We start from the raw sequence: 23,701 nt of genomic DNA, 5'->3' as shown, positions 1-23,701 counted from the left end.
CATTTTCAAAGCACTACGCAATGATACAGTGAATATGCTTATAATAAACTGTATTTTGTGGCTCTCGGGCTTATAATATGTAATTCTTTGGATAACATTATCTAAATAATTCTTTAAAGATGTATTGTCCCTTTGACTAATTCCAAAAAAATAAAATATAAAAGATTTCGAAAAAAGGTGGGTAATTTTGAAGTATCATAATAGTTATTAAATATCACCAAAAATGTTTTGAAAAAAAAAAAATTTAACTGAAATACAGACGTTTTTTTGTTAAAAAAATAACTTTGACTTCCAGTCAAAGTTTTCAATCAAAACATAGGCCTATCCCATAATGAAACGCGCTTGTTTGGCTACTCTGTATGCATAATCATAAAACTTCCTCGTGATCTGTGTGAAAATACCTTCTTAACCGTGACGAGTTGTAAACAATCCTAATTTAGCATATGCATAATGCGTACTCATGGTTTGAAATCTTTGTTTACTTTCGCTCGTGACGATTTTCCAGATGAAATGTAATCAAACTAATTTACCTGTTAATTACGTAAACTTGTTGTTTTTGGCTCAAATTTTCGACTTAAAGTGAATAACTTTAATATTTCTTTGACATGGCCACTTTAAATTTTAAATATTTTGACCTTTATTTTTTTGTGTTTCAAGGGACAATACATCTTTAAGCTTAGCCAAACTGGTAAGTAGACTTATCACTATGAATAAAAACACTAAACGTTGCCGACAATCATTGGTTTATAATTCTATACACGTATAAGTTCATCAGATCTCTTTAGATTCATTGGTTAAACGCTTTTTGTTTTCTTTGTACATTGCACGTAAATCAAAATGTAAACCAACCAAATTTCATTTGTACCTTGTTGTTAAAATGACATAAATAATATCGTATCGTAACTAACAGTATCTATTAATACAATGGTATTTCAGTAATAATAGCTGAAATCAACTGATCAAGAATCTACCTAAGATAGCAAAGGGTACCGTAATTACTGACTACTATAATTAACTATTTTACAAATTAGACTACTTAACGGAGTTAATAACATTATCATACTTTCAAGCTACGATCGATTTGTGTTTGAATTTATATAATTATATCGTGTATAGTATCTCAACAATAGTATTGCCAACGGAAAACATGTTTTCAGTTTACATTGAACTCATAAAGTATCTTTACGGGATTTTAAAAATATTATTTACCACTGCTTGCATTATTTGCCATAACTAAATCACCAATACTGACATTTATGTTGACATGCACGGTACTGTGCAAATACAAGGATAGATTACTAAAGAAACAAGTTCAATCAATTCTAAAGCTGAATGGAAGCTTTTGTAGGTCTTTCATTGTCAATGTCGACTTACACGAGTTCAGAAAAGACGTGCACCAAAGTGCGATAGTTAGACGATTTCAAACAGCTCTCTGTGACGGTAGTCTAATAGTCTGTTACTACTGTGTTTATTTTGCACCTTCATTAATTTATACATCTGTTTAGTAATCTCAGCAAGTAAATTCATTTCAATATGACGTTACCAGGCCCCCCCACTTTCCACTAGCAACAGCTGAAGTTTTCGGCATGTAGAGGGCAATACACTCTGTGTTATAATGAGTACAAATAGCTATTTTAAATTCTTCACCAACGGGTCAGGAAAGGACACATTATTGCGCTTATTAAAGGAGTAAGGTCTCACATATAGGGTTTTAAAATAATATCGAATTTAATCTTGAATATTTACAATATAGAAATAATTAAACTAGTCATATATATATATATATATATATATATATATATATATATATATATATATATATATATATATATATATAACTCACAGATTTCATCATCTTTATCGTTTCAAATTAATTAATTAAATTTCAGTATATCACCGGGCGGTTTAGAATTAATGTTCTGTGCCTGATTTGTTTATATATATAAATATATAAATAATATCAAAATATATTGATAAACATCTCAAACAGTATTATTATTATTATTCAAATACAATTAACTGATCGGTTATCTTATAAAAATCATAATTTAACCCACCTAAAATAAAATCATGACTCGGGCAAGATAAAATCAAGACATGAAAACCACATAAACGCATAGGCCTATAATCTCAACTAAAATAATTATATATTGTATTTTTACATTGGATCTTGGAAAGCAATTAACTAAAAGACGTATATATAAAATGGTTCCAAGTTGAACCATTTATTACATAATGTTGCTGACAATTATGATCGATTGTAATTAATTTAAATTCACTAGAAGACAGTAATAACATATTTAAACATCTCAAGGAACCAGCCAAAGTTTGAAAAAAAATTAGCTTAACTTTAATATTAATATTGACATAAATAATTATACTATTTTAGCTAAATCCTAAATTGTGTTTCTCTGATATTATTGAATAAAGATCAGTGCAGGATTGATGATTTGAAAAAGGGATTTTTTATCTTTATCAGGCAATGCCGATACTCACATGCTGATTTTCGTTGTTTATGTAGATAAGTAGACAAATTTATTAAATCCACTATTAGAAATTCAGCGGAAGAAGATTCATAATTTTCTGAAGATTTTCTAATGAAATAATAGATTATTATCTATTTACAGGTCCTGCGGTTATGGTTGGCGTCGATATGGAAATAGCCAGTATCAATAGCTTCTCTGAAGTCAATATGGTAATACATTTTATTCTTATACACATGCAATCCAATTTGTGTTAATTATTTTCTTCGACGTACCGTAACGAGACACTTCAGTCAGAGTCATTTAGTCATATCACGCCTTTATAATAATTATCAATTACAAGCGAGACATGATTAGTTTAATTAATTTATCGTTTAATACTCTTTATTCAAAATGAGTGAACTGCTGTTTTTTTATAATAGGCCTACAAATGTGTTTGAGTACAAAGTGAAGTTATAGTAATTCTCAACCAACAATATAGGCTTATAGTGTAGGCCACTATGTAATTTCGTGTCATTTTTTTGTTAAAAGCAAAATTCCAGCTGATTTAGTGTCTTTAGGATGTAAAGTAATGAAAAAAATATGTTGCCATTTTTTTAAAAAAGCTTAAGGGTGTCAAATCCAAGATGGCCGCCAATACGTAAAATATCCAATAAATGTACCATATTGGACAAAGTAACACCCATTATGAATAATATTTTAAGTTCATATGGGTTCTCTGCTATATAAGAATTATTATAAACCTATATTCATTAGTATTCTGACATTTTGAATTTCAAAATGGCCGCCATTTTTTAAAAATGGATTAAATTTCTTATTAAAACATGTGCAAGCTATGACGTTGATTGAAATCACATAAAATGATAGGCCTATGACAACAAAATTTGTGATTAACACAAAATGGCGGCCAATTTGAATTTTAAAATGGCCGCCATTTTTTAAAAATGGGTTAAATTTCTTATTAAAACTTGTATAAGTTAAATAAAATTAGATTGAAATATACAAAATGATATGCTTATGACAACAACATGGTGATCAACACAAAATGTTGACCATCAGGAGGTCTACTGTACTGACAGTACACTTCTTCATATTAAAACATCTCATAAACTTTTTCAGTTAAATGACAACTAACTCTGCCAAAGTCCTTCAATGAAATATTTCTAATCTTGAATGCGATACAGTAAGTTGACCTTCCTTCGTTCTCTACTACTGTATCCATCAAACTTCCACAGACTGATCTGCGTTCCTAACAACCTTGTTCAGAAACAAATTGGCAAAATAACTGAAATACCTCATTTCACCGGCAAATAATCTCTATAGGAGTCTTCTTTTACTTTGATAAGTTTGTCACCTGTATTCACCGTCATATATATTTTTTGCCAATATTCGTCTTTTTCTTAGGATCCCATATAGACAGTTTGCCTTCTACAAGACTTTTACCAATGCCTCAAACATTTTCTGTCCAATTTCATCATGCCATGGCCAACAAACACCTTTGTGCGAATTGCAGCATTCTTCATTAATCGGGATATCATCTCTCTTTAAATGTTAACTAGATTTACCAGCTCTGATGAAATCATTAATTTGTGTTATTCCAATGATACCACGCTCAAAGACCCTGGATCAATTGATGTAAATCCAGCAAGTCCCACACATATATGTCCTCTCATATACATATATAGGGATATAGTTTAACCACATCATTTAGATTTCGTCGACTCTCTGTATGTATTCAAATTAATATCTTTATGATCAGCCTCTTTCAAACAAAATGATACTTGACTTAGAATCTCTTTTTCCGTCTGCATTTGTAGAAGCAAGTTGTAGAGAGAAAGCAGAATTAGTGTGCTTTTGTCCATTTAAGATATTTGTGTCACTGGTTGTATATGTAATACAAGTTCAGTTTCAACAAAAGCACTTGCCTCAACACTATTTTCACAATCCACTCATCTCGGGCAAGAGTCATCACCAGGCATTCTTGTCTTTCCTTAGTACATGAGTTTTTATACCACAACCATGTGCACTCATCAAACCAGTGTATAATGCTGTAGGGGGTACATATCTAATGAAATTGGTTGAGATTGTAGAAGATGAGAAGTAGGAATTCATTCATTTACAAGGTTATTTATAGGCAGAGCTGTATCTGTATTTCCTTCAAGCTTCTGCCAAAAGTTGACCGGTTGAAAACTTACCAACCATACTGGCCCTGAAGGTTCAGACATTGAATTACATAGCAATAACGCATTTATTATTTAACATATTTATACAGGATTTCACAATAAGGTATAAATGCACTTGTTTTATATTGTGGTCCTGTCTCCTGTCAAGTTTCAGTTTCATGAAAAGAAATGAGATCTGTAATTTAGAATCTATATATAAATTATGGTTAATTCTGACATAGGCGAGCACAATGGAAAAACTTTGGAACAAATTTCTGCCTTGGATACCTACCTGAACTATCTCAGGTGTACCGCGAAATGTAAAACAGTTTTCACTATTACGATATTGTTCCATATTTCTATCTTAGGAATATAATTATAAAGAGTTTTAAAACAAAATTTCTGATTCATCGGTAGATTTTCAACTCAATTTCAATTGTACGCGGTCAAAGTAATTTCCGGGTTCACGATGAGTTCACAGGTTCACCTTGCAACTACCTGGTTTCAGTTAAGTTGGTCGTTAGTAGCTATTTTATTTTTTTTTTTATTTTCGGATCGGACCGCGCGTGTGAAGGTACAGTAGTTAAAAAATAAAATCCCGATAGCCGAGTTTTATTGAGTAAGCTGGCAGGAATAACTGTAGGCTATCTGTGTCCCATTAGGGCCCATATTGCAAGCCGTCTAAAACATCTTCCTTCTTGGGCCGAAACGGCCTACACTGTCGCGGAAGTTAGTTTCAAAAGATGTTTAAATTAAATAATGTATTATGATGTTATTTATTTGAATAAACACCTCCCCAATAAAACATCACTTTGAATAATAATCGCCTACACCCCCCCCCCCCTCCCCTTCACCTACCCAACTATCTAATAAATGCCCATCCACATTAATTATACCTACAATATTGTATATACTATTTATAATAGAATTCATTACACTGTTAACTATAATTTACCAAGCATTTGTTATAATTTTTTACCACTTTTCATATCTATTAGAGGATTTTATTTGATTATGAATGTTACGATATTATTAAAACTAAAAAATCCCTCGAATAAGCATCTCCCTCAAATGAACTCTGCCTCCACCTCCGCCCTATACAACAATAAACACTATACTTTAAAATGTTATCAATCATCTAAGACACTGTGAAACAGAGTAGGTTTAGTTTTTCGAATGTCAAGCATTTTCAATAATGGTAACCGACAGAAAATGTACAAGGAGAACGTCCTTCTAAAACCTTTTTACCCGAGTCATTATCCTTCCGAGAACCTTCGTTTACACTTCCTAGAGGGGAGCGAACGAACTAGAGGTCTAACCCTCTAGTTAGACGTAATTGTTGTTAAATATTTGATATAAATTGTTAATTTGTTCCATACTTTTGCAACTCCAACTTTGAACGATTACTTAATTTAATAGTCATAGTGGGGTATTATATATCTGTTATATAGAGAGAGGACATTGACAACTTTAGATTTATATTTACAATTTATAATCCTGTGAGAAGTGACAATTTTAGAACATTGTGTACAAACAACAATTTATGCACACATATTTTAAAAAAATTATTTAAAGAATTTAATTTTTAGTGGTGGCCATTTTGAAATCCAAGATGGCCGACAGATTATCACTTTACACAGTTAGGATTGTATAATGGCTACAGTAATACCATCAAAACGGACTTTTTCCACATTCATAATATGTATTATTGGTGATATTCTGATTTTTAATAGGGTTATTTGAATGTTGGTGGCCATCTTGAATTTGGTCCTTTAAATGTCTTTTGAAAAAATGGCAACATATTTTTTTTCATTCCTTATATTATCAAGATATGAAATAAAGTCAAAGTTTGCTTTTAACAAAAAATATACACGACATTCATATAAACGACATACCAGCCTACACTATTAAGACATAGGTGGTAGTGTTAAATTATTTAGATGATAACCATGACGGTAATAATACCTATCATAATTATCATTAATCATCATTATAACTATACGTATAACATGCTATATTGAATAGAAAAATACATCGACATGTTCGTATAAGGATAGTAACTATTCAACATTTTATCAACCAAAATTGTTCGAGCAATATATACCTAAGTATGATCATCTCAACTATCGCCAGCGGTATTTCGTTAGAAGAACATTTCGATTGATTTGAAACCCAATACAGGCTTAATATTGCATCGGTTAAATTGTAGTTACAGCTCTCGTACAAACATGCCCCGGGTAATATCTTGTCTTTACCGCAACATCTTGTAAATCGGCTCAAATATTTGTGTGTTGCGAAAGGGCTTCTGCCAATTATTTTTTTTAATAATTAGTTCATGTCCATTCCTTATGTTGGAGCCACATGACGTTTTATATTTGGTTTTTTTTAATTTTTAAATATAAGTAGAAACTTTTGTTTTAAATATGTATTGTCCCCCTGAAAAATAATTTTTTAGCCTACATATTTGTTGTTGAATATACCATTTTAATGTCACATAATAGTTATCCACTTTGACCAAAAATGGGATTGAAAAAAAAATTATTTACCTGAAAAATTGGCTGCCAGCCAATAGGTTTTTGGTTGAATTTAGACCATTTATTTTGTCATTTTATAAGAAAATATCTTTTTTCTACGGAAGTAATTACTTTTGTTAAAACTACAAAATGGCCTATTCAAAGTTTGATTTTAATAATCTTCATTTTTCTTGATTTTAGGGGATAATACACCTTTAAATCATTTATATTTAGCATAAAAATGACATAATCGCAATCGTTGTTTAAGAATCTGCTGATGATATGACCGTAAGAATCGGGTGAAAGATCGATATTTTTGATAGAACTACATAAAGCACGTGTTTACATAAGATGGGTGGCCCAATATTTAAATAATATTGAGATGTAAGGGTGCGGTTTTCATTGTAGATACCAATTCAAGTAAATTACCATTAGGAGTGATTATAGTATCCTGCACTTAATTGAATATAATCGATTTGGTGAATAATTGGTTACATATAATTACCCGATAAGATGTACTATCAACGGAATTTGCATACCAATATGAATTAGATATTGTTTCCAATGTATTTCGCTGTGATATTAAGCTGTGTTATCTATGCCGCCCATAGGCACGTGACTAGAGGTAAGAACGATAGTTTCATCGTTTCTGCATTATGTACAGTATAACGTTATTAATAACAAATCAGAGAGAATCTTCGTAATTATACTTGCGTCGCGTTACATGAAACTATAACCTTAGAATCTGTAAGGCTACCCGATGTTGTCAGTTCAAGACATATCAAATTAAAAATATTGATCCTTGAATACCGTACATACATTAATTTTTTTAATTGTAGTTATATTGCCGACTACCTTGTATATAACCATGAAATAATACCATATTCATTATTATTCACAACAAGGAAAATTAACATAACAGATAATTTTGGATAATGAAAAACATACTTAACTGAATAAATGTAAATAGAGGTACGTATTCATTAATATAAATGGAGCGATAGTAATTGCTGTTTTGCCCTATACTCTGGCGTAATTCCCACTCACTAACTTGATAACTAGAACCCACGAGCTCCAGATCGTCCAGAGGCAGTACGGTACCTAAAATACATAAATAATAACTTAAATACCATATTTATTTTGTTTCCCTACAATAAATAACATGTTCATACCCTGAAATCTTTATTGTTTTAACATTGTTATTATACTATAGTATAATTTTGTCTGTATTTTTCTGTAATTTTGCTGTGCTTTATTCTGGGTCACCTTTAATACTATAAAACAAGGTTAAATAAAATTAATAAAACTACTACTGCATAGTAATACCATAATTATATTTTGTTATATTTTGTTTTTACAGGAATATACAATCACAATGTACTTCCGACAGTACTGGCAAGACAAACGACTACAATACACAAAAGAGCTCGGCAACATATCCCTGGATGGAAGACAAGCAGATAATATATGGGTTCCAGATACATACTTTGTAAATGACAAAAGGTCTTTCGTGCATGATATAACGGTTAAAAACCGCCTCATTCGGCTACATTACGATGGAACAATTTTATATGGGTTAAGGTATTACTATAGGTATTATTATACTTGCATGTTTTGTGTTTGTGTCAAATTTGAGGTTGTATCTTGTATTGGTATAACCGAGTAGCCAAAAGCTGATCAATGTAGAATTAATATATCTAATGACACACAATTAGACAAGAAGAATAGAGTAAAAGAATTAATCGAAGAAGATTAAAATGGTATTAGTCCGGTGGCAGGAGGGGGGATATCACCACCAGAAAGGGGACAAATTGCCATCCAACTTTTCTAGACCAGAATTTTCCGTAGATTACGAATATGGAAGGTAATCGATCAGGATAGGAAGCGTTTTCGAGATATAAGGGGTCAAAGTTCAAAATTGACCAATATAAAAACATGCTATATCTCTGGAAATTCTGGACGTAGTGAGATAATTTTGGTGTCAAATTGTTCACAATGTATATGTTTATATTAGCTCTAACAGAACTTTCTTTGAAAAATTGACCGGAAACCCCATTGTTAGCAATTTTGACCTTTGACCTCTTTTTGCTATATCTAAGTAACGGCAGGTCGGAGAGAATTAAAAATAGGAGCAAATTGTTCCCAAGATATACATTTATATTCAGTATAACAGTTGATATTGCTTGAAAATTACCGGAAGTGTGGTTATTAACCTTTGACATAATTGAATAAGGTTATAAAAACATAAATTAATAAATATTTGTCGTAAGGAGCCAATTTTGGTGTCAAATTGTTCACAATATATATGTTTATACTTGCCATAATGCAACATTTTTTTCAAAAGTGACTGAAACACCTATTTTTCTGTAATTTTAACCTTTGACCTGTTTTTCTCATCTAAATAACGACATGGCATAGAGATTTCTAACGGCAAATTGTTTATAATAGATATTTTTATTCAATCTAATAGATTATACTGTTTGAAAAATACAAGTGTGATTATTGCCTTGAAATCCTGTACATAAGAGCCTATCAGGGCGGATTTAATACAAAGAGGTGTGGAAGGGGAATAATACTATTACTATACAGTACAATGTCTTTCTTTTGAGCAATTTCAATCAGGTATCCATGTATCTCCAATAAACAAAATTTACGGCTCATAGAGAATTCAGAAGTTACCGTTGGTTCATTTTGGCAAATCCATATGGGTTCCTTTTAAAAAGATTGAGGGTGCACAGACAGGCTTTTCCCATGGCTTAATATTGGAACCTACAGTTATAGTTACCCGATATATTTGTAACACAGTAACTTATGTAGCCAAATGCATTGATCCGATACAGGAGCCAAATGTAGAACTGAACATACAGTAGAGAACCACAGAAGGGTCTAAATAGATGACCTGCTGTTGTTTCATTTTAGGCAAAATCCAAATCGGTTCCTTAAGGATCGAGAGTGCACAGGCAGCTTTATTCCATGTGCCTGTCTATATAAACCCACATTGTCACCACCTATATTTCCATTATGAGGCTTAATGTCCATGGATGACCGGCCCTTGGGTTAATTTGGGCAAATCCATAAGTGTTCCTTAAGGATCGAGAGTGCAAGGCAGCTTTATTCCATAGGCCCCGCCTGTCTATTATGAACCCACAGTGTCACCCGTTATATGTCCATTATGGAGCTTAATGTCCATCCATGGAGGACCGGCCTTTGGGGGTTAATTTGGGCAAATCCATAAGTGTTCCTTAAGGATCGAGAGTGCACAGGCAGCTTTATTCCATGTGCCTGTCTTTATAAACCCACAGTGTCACCCATTATATTTCCATTATGGGGCTTAATGTCCATCCATGAAGGACCGGCCCTTGGGTTAATTTGGGCAAATCCATAAGTGTTCCTTAAGGATCGAGAGTGCACAGGCAGCTTTATTCCATGGTTCTGCCTGTCTATATAAACCCACAGTGTCACCCATTATATTTCCATTATGGGACTTAATGTCCATGGAAGACCGGCCCTTGGGTTAATTTGAGCAAATCCATAAATTTTTCTTAAGGATCGAGAGTGCACAGGCACCTTAATTCATGGGCCGCGCCTGTCTATATGAACTCACAGTGTCAACCCTTATATTTCCATTATGGAGCTTAATGTCCATCCATGGAGAACGACCGGCCCTTGGGTTAATTTGGGCAAATCCATAAAATGTTCCTTATGGATGATCGAGGGTGCACAGGGATATTTATTATATCTCTATGAACCCACATTTTCACCCCACATACATTATTTCCAATATAGGGTCTCTTGTAGCCCCACATAGAGAACCCCGAAAGGTCCCTGAAGAATCTGCCTTGGGTCCATTTGGGCAAATCCATAAATAATGTTATTTAAAGATTGAGGGTGCACATTTAGTTTTATTCCATAGTTCATCTATGAACTATTTACCCCATACTAATTTCTAATACAGGGCCTTATGTAGAAGCACACCACATAGAGATCCCAAAAGGGTCCTTAGAGGGTTCATTCGGGCAAATCCATATGGGTTATTTTAGAATCCTTGTATACAGGAAACTCTTTCCTGTATGGGCCAAACTATATAAAAATAGGGGTCTGTCTGTGTAGTGAGTTGTGGATTGAGTTTGGCCACCTGGATCTGCCTTCCCTATCCTGCACGAATATGTATTCTCTGGTTCTGATGAATAGTTTATTTTCCAAAAACGAATATTGTAGCCCTTATAAATGCAACTGTATAGTGGCAAATCATTGGTCATAGCGCAACATTTTAACATCATAACATTTTAATCGTCATAATATTAATTTTATTATTTATTTTACAGTATTATATTAATACATTTAAAATAATGCGCACTAGAAAAAACATAAAAATACCATAACTTCACTGATCAAATAACGTGATTAAATTTATGAACATCGATCTCATAGTTTGAATAACTTTAATTATTTAGTATATCATTTGTTCAAATGTTGACCTTTGACGCATGTCAACTTGTGTAATGATAGATGTGCTCTTTTGATTGTGTATGATTGATAGATGTCTCAACAGAATGATAAAACATAACATTTTGTATTAAATGTTAGTTTTTATTTGGTTTTAAATGCAAATTGTGTGATTGGTCAATATTGACATTTGACCTTTAATTGCGAAGTATTTGTTTTATAAGGCGACTGAATAACACCATACAATACCTATAACCATACAAATGTATTGAAAGACCAAATTGAACTTTAATAAATTGGTTATAATACATTGTTATAATTGGTCAATTTTGAACTTTGACCCCTTATCTCTTCCTATTCGCTTCCTATCCTGATCGAAGTCTGATTTGATTAAATACAGTATTATAATGAAATAACATAACTTTACTAATCAAATAATTTGATTACTTGTAAAACCATCAATATCATAGTTTGGACAACTTTGCATTTATTTGTTAACTAATACGCGTACTAAAATGTTGACCTTTGACCTTATGTCAACTGATGAAATTGACCTTATTTCAACTGATGAAATGATGTATTCGCTCTTTTACGTTGCGTATGATTGATTAACAGGAAAAAATCCAATTTTGATTAAATATTAGTTTTTATTTGGTTTTATAGGTACGTTCTATGATTGGCCAATATTGACATTTGACCCTTAAGCACAAAGGATTTTTTTTTCATAAGGTGATTGAATAGACACTTATAATCATCATAATAAATTTGTTATAATACATATACATAATACATTGTTGTAATTGGTCAATTTTGAACTTTGACCCCTTATATCTCGAAAACGCTTCCTATCCTGATCGATTACCTTCCATATTCGTAATCTACGGAAAATTCTAGTCTAGAAAAGTTGGATGGCAATTTGTCCCCTTTCGGGTGGTGATTCCCCCCTCCTGCCACCGGACTATATGGCCATATAATTATACTATACGCCAGACGATACGCCAATTAAACAAGCAATGAAGGAAACTGAAAAGAAAGTAAAAAAACCGCCAGGGTTACCAAAGAAAACTGGATGAACCAGATAAAAAATATAGACCTTATTACAACATGGAGGTATAAAATTAGTTTTATACCTCCATTATCAAAATAACAAACCATCCTGCCCAAAACAGAGAAATATAGAAACAAATCGTGGAAAGCGTGTCGGAATGACAGAAAACGTTTCCAGAGAAAGAGAGTGTTAGAATGTTTCTAACGGTTCAATTGCTTTATTATCGTAGTGGTCGGTCTTTACCTTTCCTATGGTCTATAATAAACTAAGTAACCAAATGTTAACATGCTGTTCAATGTAGAATTACTATATCTAATGACTAATGTGAGAATGTTTCTAACGGTTCAATTGCTTTATTATCGTAGTGGTCGGTCTTTACCTTTCCTATGGTCTATAATAAACTAAGTAACCAAATGTTAACATGCTGTTCAATGTAGAATTACTATCTAATGACTAATGTGAGAATGTTTCTAACGGTTCAATTGCTTTATTATCGTAGTGGTCGGTCTTTACCTTTCCTATGGTCTATAATAAACTAAGTAACCAAATGTTAACATGCTGTTCAATGTAGAATTACTATCTAATGACTAATGTGAGAATGTTTCTAACGGTTCAATTGCTTTATTATCGTAGTGGTCGGTCTTTACCTTTCCTATGGTCTATAATAAACTAAGTAACCAAATGTTAACATGCTGTTCAATGTAGAATTACTATCTAATGACTAATGTGAGAATGTTTCTAACGGTTCAATTGCTTTTTATCGTAGTGGTCGGTCTTTACATTTCCTATATGGAACAATTTATAATTGATTAATTGAATGTCAAAAAAGTCCACATGCATATGATAAGCTGATTTCTGAATGTTCCACCTGGTTAAGACAATCGATACATGATTCATGGTTGCGTCACATTTGTGTAATTTAATTCATTAATATATATGATTATTTTAGGATTACAACAGTGGCATCGTGTATGATGGACTTACAACATTATCCAATGGATGAACAAAACTGTACGTTAGAAATTGAAAGTTGTAAGTATACCTATTGTTAAGATTATTGAATCTGAATGCAATATCATATCCATTCATCCATTACGTCAAGTAATGGATTCTAAGAAAATAACTGACATACTTAATGTATTAGGAGGATAAATAAAAAGTATTATTATTATAGTGTTCGCATAATCACAACATGACATACATTATGGTTGTTTTTCAAACGAGATGACTTTAGGCAATCACGTTACAAATGCGATGCTTTCTAATTTTATAAAATGTTTTAAAACTATAACTATCATAAAGTATTCTATTATTTTATAATTTTCAAATTAAATTAATCTTTATCTAAAAGCTTGGACGAAAGTATTGATATAAACACGATGAAAGGAATAGCAAATTAACTGGACAATGACGTTTGAGATCATAAAGTAAATAATGTTGTTCACATGTTACAAATATAAAAGCAAGTATATGTGAAGGATTATAAAATGATTTGAAAACTCGACTTGATGTAGTGATTGACCTGATTTTTGGTAGTCATCAAGATTTAAACATAAGCCCATCTTTGTATTTTGTTTTCGACAAATAAATTGTTAGTACAGTAATTCTGTAATTGTAATTGTTTCAACCACAGTTTTGGTTTAGTTTGGTTTGTTTTATTTGCATCTCAAAATACATGACATGGGAAAATACATAATTACACATTAAATTCAAGTTAAAAGTTAGTCTACTAAAAACATATCATACATAATTACAATCATTTTTAAAATGTTCCTTCATTGTTATTAAAATTCTTTTTTGACTGAATCTCTTTTATTTGTACTTAACTACAATTTAAAGATGTATTGTCCCTGGGTGGGTCATTTTGAAGTTTCATAATAGTTATTAACTTTCACCAAAAATTAGTCCAAAAAAAATCATTTAACTAAAACACAGACGTTTTTTTGTTCAAAAAATAACTTTGACTTCCAGTCAAAGTTTTCGATCAAAACATGTTCCATAATGGGAACGTGCTTGTTTGGCTACTCTGTATGCATAATCATAAAATCATAAATCCCTCGCGATCTGTGTGAAAACACATTCTCAACAGTGACGAGTTGTAAACAATCCAAATTAGCATATGCATAATGCATACTCGTGGTTTGAAATTTTTGTTTAGTTTAGCTCGCGACGATTTTTCAGACGAAATGTAATCAAACTAATTTACCTGTTACTTACGTAAACTTGTTGTTTTTGGACTTAAAGTGAATAACTTTAATATTACTTTGATATGGCCAATTTAAATTTAGAATATTTTGACCTTCATTTTTCTGTGTTCCAAGGGACAATAGGCCTAAATCTTTAATAATACAATTTAAATAAGTAAAATAAAAAATCAGATTTAGAGATGCAAGGAAAGCCCATGAAAGTCCTAGTTATAGGACTTATTTCCAATGGGGTCCTTAAGAAAAGAGTTTGAAATTAGATTGATTGATAAGAATACATTGTTCTTTATGGTATTAGATGGGTATACAACAGAAGACATAATGTATCGGTGGGAGTACGGTGACAACTCTATTGAAGGTACAGAGAACATTGACATGGCTCAGTTTACGTTAGTTGATTATAGTGTTCAAGCTAAGGTTCAAAACTTTTCTACAGGTATAGTAACATATTGTCAATATAGTATTTACTAAATGAATTAAAGAATAACCCTCGAAACCAGTGTTCCACAACATACGGATTATATATAATTTTATAAATTATTAATTTGTATATTGATACACTCAGAGGCGAGTTAAATTAAAATGTTAACATGTTAAGTTATTAGTGGTTGACCTCTCTTTTCAGGTGATTACTCGCGTTTGAGCATAGCGTTTCAGATGCGTCGTAACATAGGCTCTCATGCACTGCAAACATTTCTACCATGTACTCTGATTGTAATCTTATCGTGGGTCGCATTCTGGATCAACCATGAGGCTACGGCCGCTAGGGTTGCCCTTGGTAAGGACGACACATTGCTGTGACGATTCACCTTCTAAGAGTTACACTCATTAAATATTTTTGTTGTAAAGTCGCGAAATGCTGAAATGGCGTTGTCAGTGCTAAATTACGTTTGTGGCGCGCACGTGCAATCCAAAATGTTTTTAATATTTAAATCAAAATGGTGTAACACGATCGGGTGAATCGTCGTTAACATTTGTTTTATGAAGTTACAGATATTTTTTTCTTTCAAAATCCAGGTCAGTACCCCCGCCTGTCTTTAATTTTTCGGATGCGCAGAAATATAAGTTTTTTCATCCTTCAAACGTTTCTTCCATCGAATCTGATCGTCATATTGTCGTGGGTTGCTTTTTGGATTAACCACGAAGCCACCTCAGCTAGAGTTGCCCTCGGTAAGCGCAATCTAACGGTACCACTCAGCTGCATGAGCTTATTAGGTCATACACCATTTTATGAAGAAACAGCATCATGTTTATTTTGTAGCGGGGTTCATACTAAATTTAAATAACAATTGATTCTTATTCATCTGTTTAGATGTGTGTTATCTGTTGCGTGTTTGTTCTATTACATTTCAGTAGGCAAACTCATCTTTAACATCCTTATTATTTAACATTATGAAGTGAAGACCAGAGCACGTAGCATAGATACAAGTATATATCATCTAGTAAAATAAATTATGCAAATATATAATTTAACTATATCAAAATATAAATCTGAATGATATTTTTGATATCTTGAAGGATACGCGATAACTAATTTAAAGTGGTGGCACAGTTTGCTAACTAATTCACAATTTATCTGTCATTTTGATTTTTAAATGGGTTAACATAGGCCTACAGTATGCAGATAATGCTTTGGTTTTTATTTCAAAGGATGAACTCAACAATGATTCATTTCGGTAAAATATTACTAAATAACATGGCTAACATCATATCACTAAAACTTTCTTTTTAAAAAATGTTTCTTTTAGATTTGTAAAACTATAAAGCTTTCTATGTAACATTATGTAATTATTGTTACATAATATGCTATGGTAGGTAAATCTTCTAAAAGGAACTATTAAAATTTCACATTATTTCATTAATCTAAGCTTAACCCACACACTTCAGAGCTTCTTCATATTAACCAGAAGTGCATGAAATAATCATTTGGCAAAGTCAAAAAATGGTTTCGTGCATGTGCTTACACCGAGTATTGGGTGAAGATGTTTCTTAATAATTATGAACGTTGACAATGTGTGGGGAATAGTAAGTATACATACACCGAGTATTGGGTGAAGATGTTTCTTAATAATTATTAACGTTCACAATGTGAGGAATAGTAAGTATACATACACCGAGTATTGGGTGAAAATGTTTCTTAATAATTATGAACGTTCACAATTTGTGTGGAATAGTAAGTACACTTCAGTGAAACCAAGAAAGATATTTACACATTTTGTAAATTTCTCAATCAGAAATATTATTTATAAAACATTATTGGAAAAATATATGACAAGAATAATCTTAATTAAATAATTAGTTTACGATTATTATGGCTAATTGCCTAGACTAGACATTTTGACAGAATTATTATTGAACGCTAACTTATATATTACTTTCCTGAAAATATCTTAAAATCAAGGGTAAACCATATTATTGTTCTAGATACATTAATCTGATCTCAACATTGCCAGTTTGTAAGTATTCTAAACAATAATATTTGTGGAATTATAACTACATATTTGATATCTGTAACATTTATCTTTGTAGGTATCACAACTGTATTAACAATGACAACAATCAGCGTCCGTCAGACACTTCCAAGAATTTCATATATCAAAGCCATAGATATCTATCTGGTCACGTGCTTCGCTTTTGTCTTTGCTGCCCTCCTAGAATACGCGCTTGTCAACTTTAGTTATTGGTCACTACAAAAAAAGAAAAAACAACAAGAGAAGACAAAGATTTTACCCAATCCAAGATCGACCTATTATAGTTATTATACAGAAGCAAGTATTTTTTTAGAAATTTTACTAATACAATACAATAAATTACCGATGTGGAGATGAGAAATGTGTGTAGATAAATAGATTCAAATAAATGATGGCGATCGACTTGCATGTAAATGATGTAATATTTAGCCTAGAGTAGAAATAACTAACTATGTGCCCACTAGTTTAAAATGGTGTGTCGGGAACCTATCACTATACATAACAAGACAAAAACAGTAATAAATAAAAAGACAAAGATTAAAAAAAGAAACTTAATAAACAACATTCGTTACTATGATAAGAACAATTAAGAATTAATTAAAACAAATTATTTCTGAATGACGTAACATTTTATCCCAACAGATACCGACCAATCAAAGTGTAGGAAAACGTCTTTCACAGCAGCAAGATGAAGAAGAGGAATCCGGATTTCATGTGGACACCTTAAATGGACTTGATGGTCCAAGTAGAACACCGACACTAGGCCTAAAACATCGACGCAAAACAAGCCTTGATGGTCGACGGACCAACCACAACATTGTATATTGTCCAAGAAAAATAAATAATCCTATAAAAAGAAATAAACGGAGACCAAGAATAAGGGTTCCGGGTATAAAAGATGTTAATATCATTGATAAATGGGCAAGGATACTCTTTCCTTGCATCTTTATTACATTTAATATAATGTACTGGTCATTTTATCTCCTATTAAAATGATACTACCATATAGTTCATACTTCCAACAATAAGAAACATAGTTGCAGTAGTTTACAATAGTGTTTGGCTTTATAAATAAACTATACACGACCACGTTGGTTATAAATGTATTAAATTAGAAAAAAAAAAGCAATTTTAAAATAGCAATAAGTTTTGGAATAAATAACTTAGAAATGTGATTTAGAGCATTGAAAGCTTGCTCGCACAAAATATGGTGTCATTGCAACTGATTGCAGGAAAGATAGTCACTTTGTTGTATGGTGCACTATAGGTGGCCTATAGGTGCACTGAAGAACTGAAATGATGGATAGCCTAGGCCTAACTGCATAATGAAAGAAAAATAATATAATAATTTTACATAATATTGCAGAAAAAATCTTGTCACTGTTGTACAACTAGATGAATAAGCACTGACTACAGAAAGTCTGATAGTTTACTGATGCACTAGAAAGGTTCTATAGCCACTGGTGCACTACTACAGAAAGTCTGATAGTTACTGATACACTAGAAAGGTTCTATAGCCACTGGTGCACTACTACAGAAAGTCATATAGTTACTGATGCACTAGAAAGGTTCTATAGCCACTGGTGCACTACTACAGAAAGTCATATAGTTACTGATGCACTAGAAAGGTTCTATAGCCACTGGTGCACTACTACAGAAAGTCATATAGTTACTGATGCACTAGAAAGGTCCTATAGCCCCTGGTGCACTACTACAGAAAGTCATATAGTTACTGATGCACTAGAAAGGTCCTATAGCCACTGGTGCACTACTACAGAAAGTCATATAGTTACTGATGCACTAGAAAGGTCCTATAGCCCCTGGTGCACTACTACAGAAAGTCTGATAGTTACTGATGCACTAGAAAGGTCCTATAGCCCCTGGTGCACAGCAAAAACTTTTTTAACCATGGCCTTAGTGTAATGTGTAAATAAATAAATGTTCAGGTATATCAATAAACAAATAATAAATTATAATATGATGGCATTTAATAAAAACATTATTTCTAATAGATATACCTCTTATATTTTACTTTGTATGCAAAGTGTAATAATCTATCTACCTAAATGTGTGAATCAATCAAATGATTATTATGTTTTATTCCACAACAACATAAATATTTATTTTGTGTTCTGTGGAATATTATTCAATTGTCTATAGCCATGAAAGAATCTTAAATGAATAGCAATATTGCATGATATTGTTTAATGGTGGTGTAGTGAGCGAGTGGCCGAGCGGTTAAGACAGTGGAACCGTAATTACCTAGCCATAACTTCGGCAGGGGTTCGAAGCTCACTCACTCCATGGTTCTGGTGGTAGAACAAGTTTTCTCGGGTAAGGACTATAAACCGTAGGTCCAGTGTACACATCAAGCTCGTGTGCACTCTAAAGAACCTAGTAGCAGTACATCTTTCGAGACAAGTAGGGGGTTACCCCGGTGAATTAGTACATCACAGCCACTGATCACCAACTGGGCCCTCTGGGAGACCAGTCTTTGACTGAAGAGGTTACCCAGTATAAATATATAACAAACAAAGGCCTAGCAATGTAGTAGAGGTTACCCAGTATAAATATAAATTTCAATGCCTTACATTACATTAATAATGCAATTATTGGATATATTTACAGCATTTACGATATCTTTCAAATATTAAATACAATTGATATCACATTAAAATAAGGTACACACTTTGTACTGTTGTTTGTGTAGGCCTACAGTGTTGAGTATTTCTAAATAAGGCAGTACTGTAAAATGTAATTTTTTGTAAAGGCATAAAATTAAATATTATGCATGATATGCAAATTTTTTTTCAAGATAGTTCTTTGAGTGGTTTAATAATTTGTAATAATGATGATAGTATCTGTTAATTGTTAGCTTAAATATGTTTTTCTATTGCATACACACAAAAAGTGAATTCCAGTGACGCCTTGACATAAAGCTTAGTTAGCAGATTTCAGTGTTTTATATGGATTGTAGATCCCAGTTGTTTATAATAGATATAAAGTATAGCCTACCAGATCCCAGTTTGTTATATGAAGTACAGTATTACCAGATCTCAGTTTAGAGTGTATACTCTATTCAGAATTGTGCTTGCCATATTCTGCACAAAGGCAGATGAATTAAAATCTATATTATTATACCTGCTCCCTTTAATATTCACGTGTATATTCGTTTACAATAAATTATGCAATTTTTTTAAGCAGTTTCTGTCAACCTTGAAATGCATGATTGTTTATTTTTATTTTAAGAAGTAATGTTTTTTTTAGTATTCTTCTAACTGTATGAATATTCATCTTTGCTTTTGCTTTTGCTAACAACACAAATAATTTATCATTCATTTGCATATACACAAAAACATTAAATGCCTGTATGTGCATTTTGCGCATAACAGTACCTATTTAATTTATTATTCATTTGCAATAAATAATTTCACTTTCTCGTTTATATACCTTCATTTCTGTGGAATGTCTTTTCTTGGTGAAAAGGGATCGCTCCAAACTCTCATTCCTAAAGTAGGAAAAAAATAAATCCATAGAGAACTTAAAATTGACTAAAATGAAGATATGATAAGTGAAATAATTGCCAACAACATACTTACAATACAGAATTTGTTAGCTCAATAGACACGTTTCGCGCTCGCGACCAATCAGAAATTGTGGGTATAGATTTGTAAACAAACCGAACACCTCTCGCCTAGTGCGTGTTGAAGCATAGCGAAATGGCGACTGCCGAGTGCTTTTGTTGCAAGGTGCATCATAAATGTTGTATATGTTGGATAAATCGTTAATTTAACTACACAAAATCACTGAATAATATTCCTGTTTTTAATTTTCAAACACTTGCTGAGTGGTTTGCGTCAGCTCCGAAGGATAGTGGCGCAAAATCTTGGAAATTTTTCAAGGAAAGGTACGTCCACGATGTGCTCGTGCCTCTCCGCCCGCCCGGTGGCGTTGCCTGATGCGGTACTTCGTCTACTAGGCCTAGGAGCCTTGGGTGTCTGTTTAAGCGCCGAAGAACATCACATAATACATGGAAGATGCAATAGGAGCATGAAGAAGAATGAAAGATAATAATTAATATATTTACGCAACATTTGTAAATAAAATCAACAGTTAACATGTATTAAATGCACCGTAATACTTAAGTGTTAAACCAAAAATGACAATACATAAATAAAGTCGATAATTCCGAACCAAATGCCCAAATAATTCTACAGTGAATATAAAACATAAGTTTAGAAAATAAATAACATCCTTACCATGCCATTCCATCAAAGGCTAGTTTTGACGATTGCTTTTTAAGATGATCATCTCTCAGTTCTCCCATGCTTTAACATAACTCTCGCTGTGTTTGTTTACCATTGTATACCCACTAAAAGGTCAAACTGACGGTGACCTCGCGAGCGCAAAACGTGTCTATTATGGCACAACATTAACTTAACTTCACAACAGAGATATCATTACAATTTAAGACATTTAGAAATTAAAACATTTATGGAGCATTTAGTGTACAATACATACCTCCTGGTTGAATATCTTCTTGTTTTATATCCTTCCTTGCCTCATTTTGTGTATGTTCTGCAAGAAAGCATTCATGATTATGTTACCACCAGTAGCAAGTGCCTCATGGATAATTACAGTGTCAAGTCTACAAGAATTGAATGGGCCGAAGATTATAAAATGACTAACTTACGCCAAGGTTTAGGATCGAAATATGGCTGAACAATAATAGGATAGAGAGCTACGCCAATGAAGCCAATAAAACCAGCAATGATAAGACCATTCCTGTTTCGGATACCAGTCCTTGGAAGTGGAATCATAGTCTGTGAATCCTGAATTTGAACTATTTAAAAAAAACAATATATTAATATTATTAATATTAAGTAATTCTATTTCATATACAGCAGGCTGTTGCAATATACTACAGTATATTATATGATATTATATACTTAGGCCTAAAAAACCTATATATTACTATAATTATAATATAATAATCAATATTGGCTGACGGAGGCCTAAACTAAAGGCTATTGTACGTATTATAAAACCCACCCCCAGCCAGACTGTAGGCCAGGCCTACTGTATTTGTAGTAGGGAACAGGGACGCCGAGCAATTGTAACAAAGAAGGGCACCAATTTGAAATTGGGCAAGGAAATTCCTGAGCATTTTAAAATAGCCTATGCTAGGCCTGCTAGGTCAGCCTCTAGCCTAGCTAGAAGGCGGCCGGGTCGCCTGGCGTCGCGTAATCCACCATCTAGGTTAGCATAAGAGTAGCCTACCAACTAGGATAGTACTGCCTAGCTTAGGCCATAAAAATGGCTTAGGCCTAGGCTTACTGCAATTAATACTAAAAGGCGTAGGATTGGCTATATAGCATGAAAAAATAACTAGGCCTAGGCCTAAATAGCATTAAATAAATTTATAAAATACGTCGTACGTTCGATCCGAAAAAATAAACAATTCAAGATGGTCATATGGAGCGCCGTTCTGGTCAATAACATTGTATTGTACAGTAGTAAAATGCACCAGTGGCGTTTTCATTCGTATACAAAAATACCAGCGAGGCATGCATTCATCCATACCATGACCGTACGTCAACAGAACAAACATTATAAAATACAAACAGCCACACACATTCAAAAGCCTAACTTCAATATTAGGCCACAATGTACAATTCGTAAAACATTTACAAATGAATCACCTACGTAATCGTATAGAAGAAGCCTAACCACAATCAAAGTCCCGGAGGCGTGTTGTTTTTTTTCCAGGACGAACGTGGGCAGAAGTCATGAATAATTCATTACCTTACTTATTTTCTATTATAAAGAATTGAAAGATAGCTGATCTACTTCCTAAATATACTAAACCTAACCCTCTAAATAATATCTCTCAACTATTAAAAAAAACATGTTCATGAAAGAACTCGAACCGAGGGCTTCAGCGTAATAGGTTAAAGCCTTTTACCACTAGACCAAACATTTCGGTTGGCAAACGTCTCTCTGCATTCTAATATAGCGCCCTCTATAATGTTCCCTATTATGTCATAATTAATCATGAATTATTCATGAATTCTGCCCACGTTCGTCCTGGGAAAAAAAATTACGCGTCCCGGAGCCAACGCACCATGTGACCATGTTTGTAATTCATGCGATTCAGTCAGTGTAACTTAGTATTGTACCAAAAGTGCAAGTCAGCGTTGAAGACCAAAAACACATATTTTGTGTTTTTTAATGATTATTTATGTATGTTTATGTTTTTGTGAATGGAAATAAAGAAACAAACTAAACAAATTAAACATAAGTTCTTGGCGGTTAAAAAACGGAATTACAAAAAAACTGATTTCTTTCTTTATTCATCCAAAAAAAATACATAA

The 23,701-nt window shown here is 32.6% G+C and overlaps 2 protein-coding genes across 4 annotated transcripts in view; one reads left to right on the top strand and one right to left on the bottom strand.

Moving 5' to 3' along the window:
- The window catches only part of LOC140050540 (gamma-aminobutyric acid receptor subunit beta-3-like), a 30,884-nt gene extending 10,127 nt beyond the window's left edge, over positions 1-20,757 (top strand). Inside the window, exons 3-10 of one of the 3 annotated variants that reach the window (XR_011845401.1) lie at positions 2,628-2,695; positions 8,519-8,739; positions 13,602-13,684; positions 15,155-15,292; positions 15,874-16,026; positions 17,386-17,624; positions 17,970-19,833; positions 19,884-20,757. Coding sequence is in view for 2 of the 3 variants with exons in the window: in XM_072095786.1 (XP_071951887.1) it covers positions 2,628-2,695; positions 8,519-8,739; positions 13,602-13,684; positions 15,155-15,292; positions 15,874-16,026; positions 17,386-17,624; positions 17,970-18,323 (1,256 nt within the window). In the remaining variant the exon portion in view is untranslated. Of the gene's footprint in view, positions 1-2,627; positions 2,696-8,518; positions 8,740-13,601; positions 13,685-15,154; positions 15,293-15,481; positions 15,635-15,873; positions 16,027-17,385; positions 17,625-17,969 lie in introns of all 3 variants that reach the window. The other 2 variants (XM_072095786.1, XM_072095787.1) reach the window with 2 other exon arrangements.
- LOC140050542 (small integral membrane protein 20-like) lies at positions 17,372-23,304 on the bottom strand. The gene is made up of 5 exons (XM_072095791.1): positions 23,293-23,304; positions 22,021-22,170; positions 21,849-21,905; positions 20,778-20,835; positions 17,372-17,543 (listed from the first exon to the last, which is right to left on the bottom strand). Exons 2-4 carry the CDS (start codon positions 22,145-22,147, stop codon positions 20,780-20,782), a joined length of 240 nt encoding a protein of 79 aa, XP_071951892.1. The 5' UTR covers positions 22,148-22,170; positions 23,293-23,304; the 3' UTR covers positions 17,372-17,543; positions 20,778-20,779.
- Between the last annotated feature and the right edge of the window lie 397 nt (positions 23,305-23,701).

Source organism: Antedon mediterranea, chromosome 5, assembly GCF_964355755.1.
Source record: "Antedon mediterranea chromosome 5, ecAntMedi1.1, whole genome shotgun sequence".
NCBI lineage: Eukaryota > Metazoa > Echinodermata > Crinoidea > Comatulida > Antedonidae > Antedon > Antedon mediterranea.
Note: the sequence above shows the minus strand (reverse complement) of the source record. Positions and strands in the feature narration are given on the sequence as shown.

Excerpts from the sequence above, each read along its gene's own strand:
- LOC140050542 (XM_072095791.1), bottom strand. The coding sequence starts at position 22,147 with ATGATTCCACTTCCAAGGACTGGTATCCGAAACAGGAATGGTCTTATC. Across the intron at positions 21,906-22,020 it reads TTTCGATCCTAAACCTTGGC|AACATACACAAAATGAGGCA; the intron begins GTAAGTTAGTCA and ends GCTTTCTTGCAG. Across the intron at positions 20,836-21,848 it reads AGAAGATATTCAACCAGGAG|GAATGAGAGTTTGGAGCGAT; the intron begins GTATGTATTGTA and ends TTCCTACTTTAG.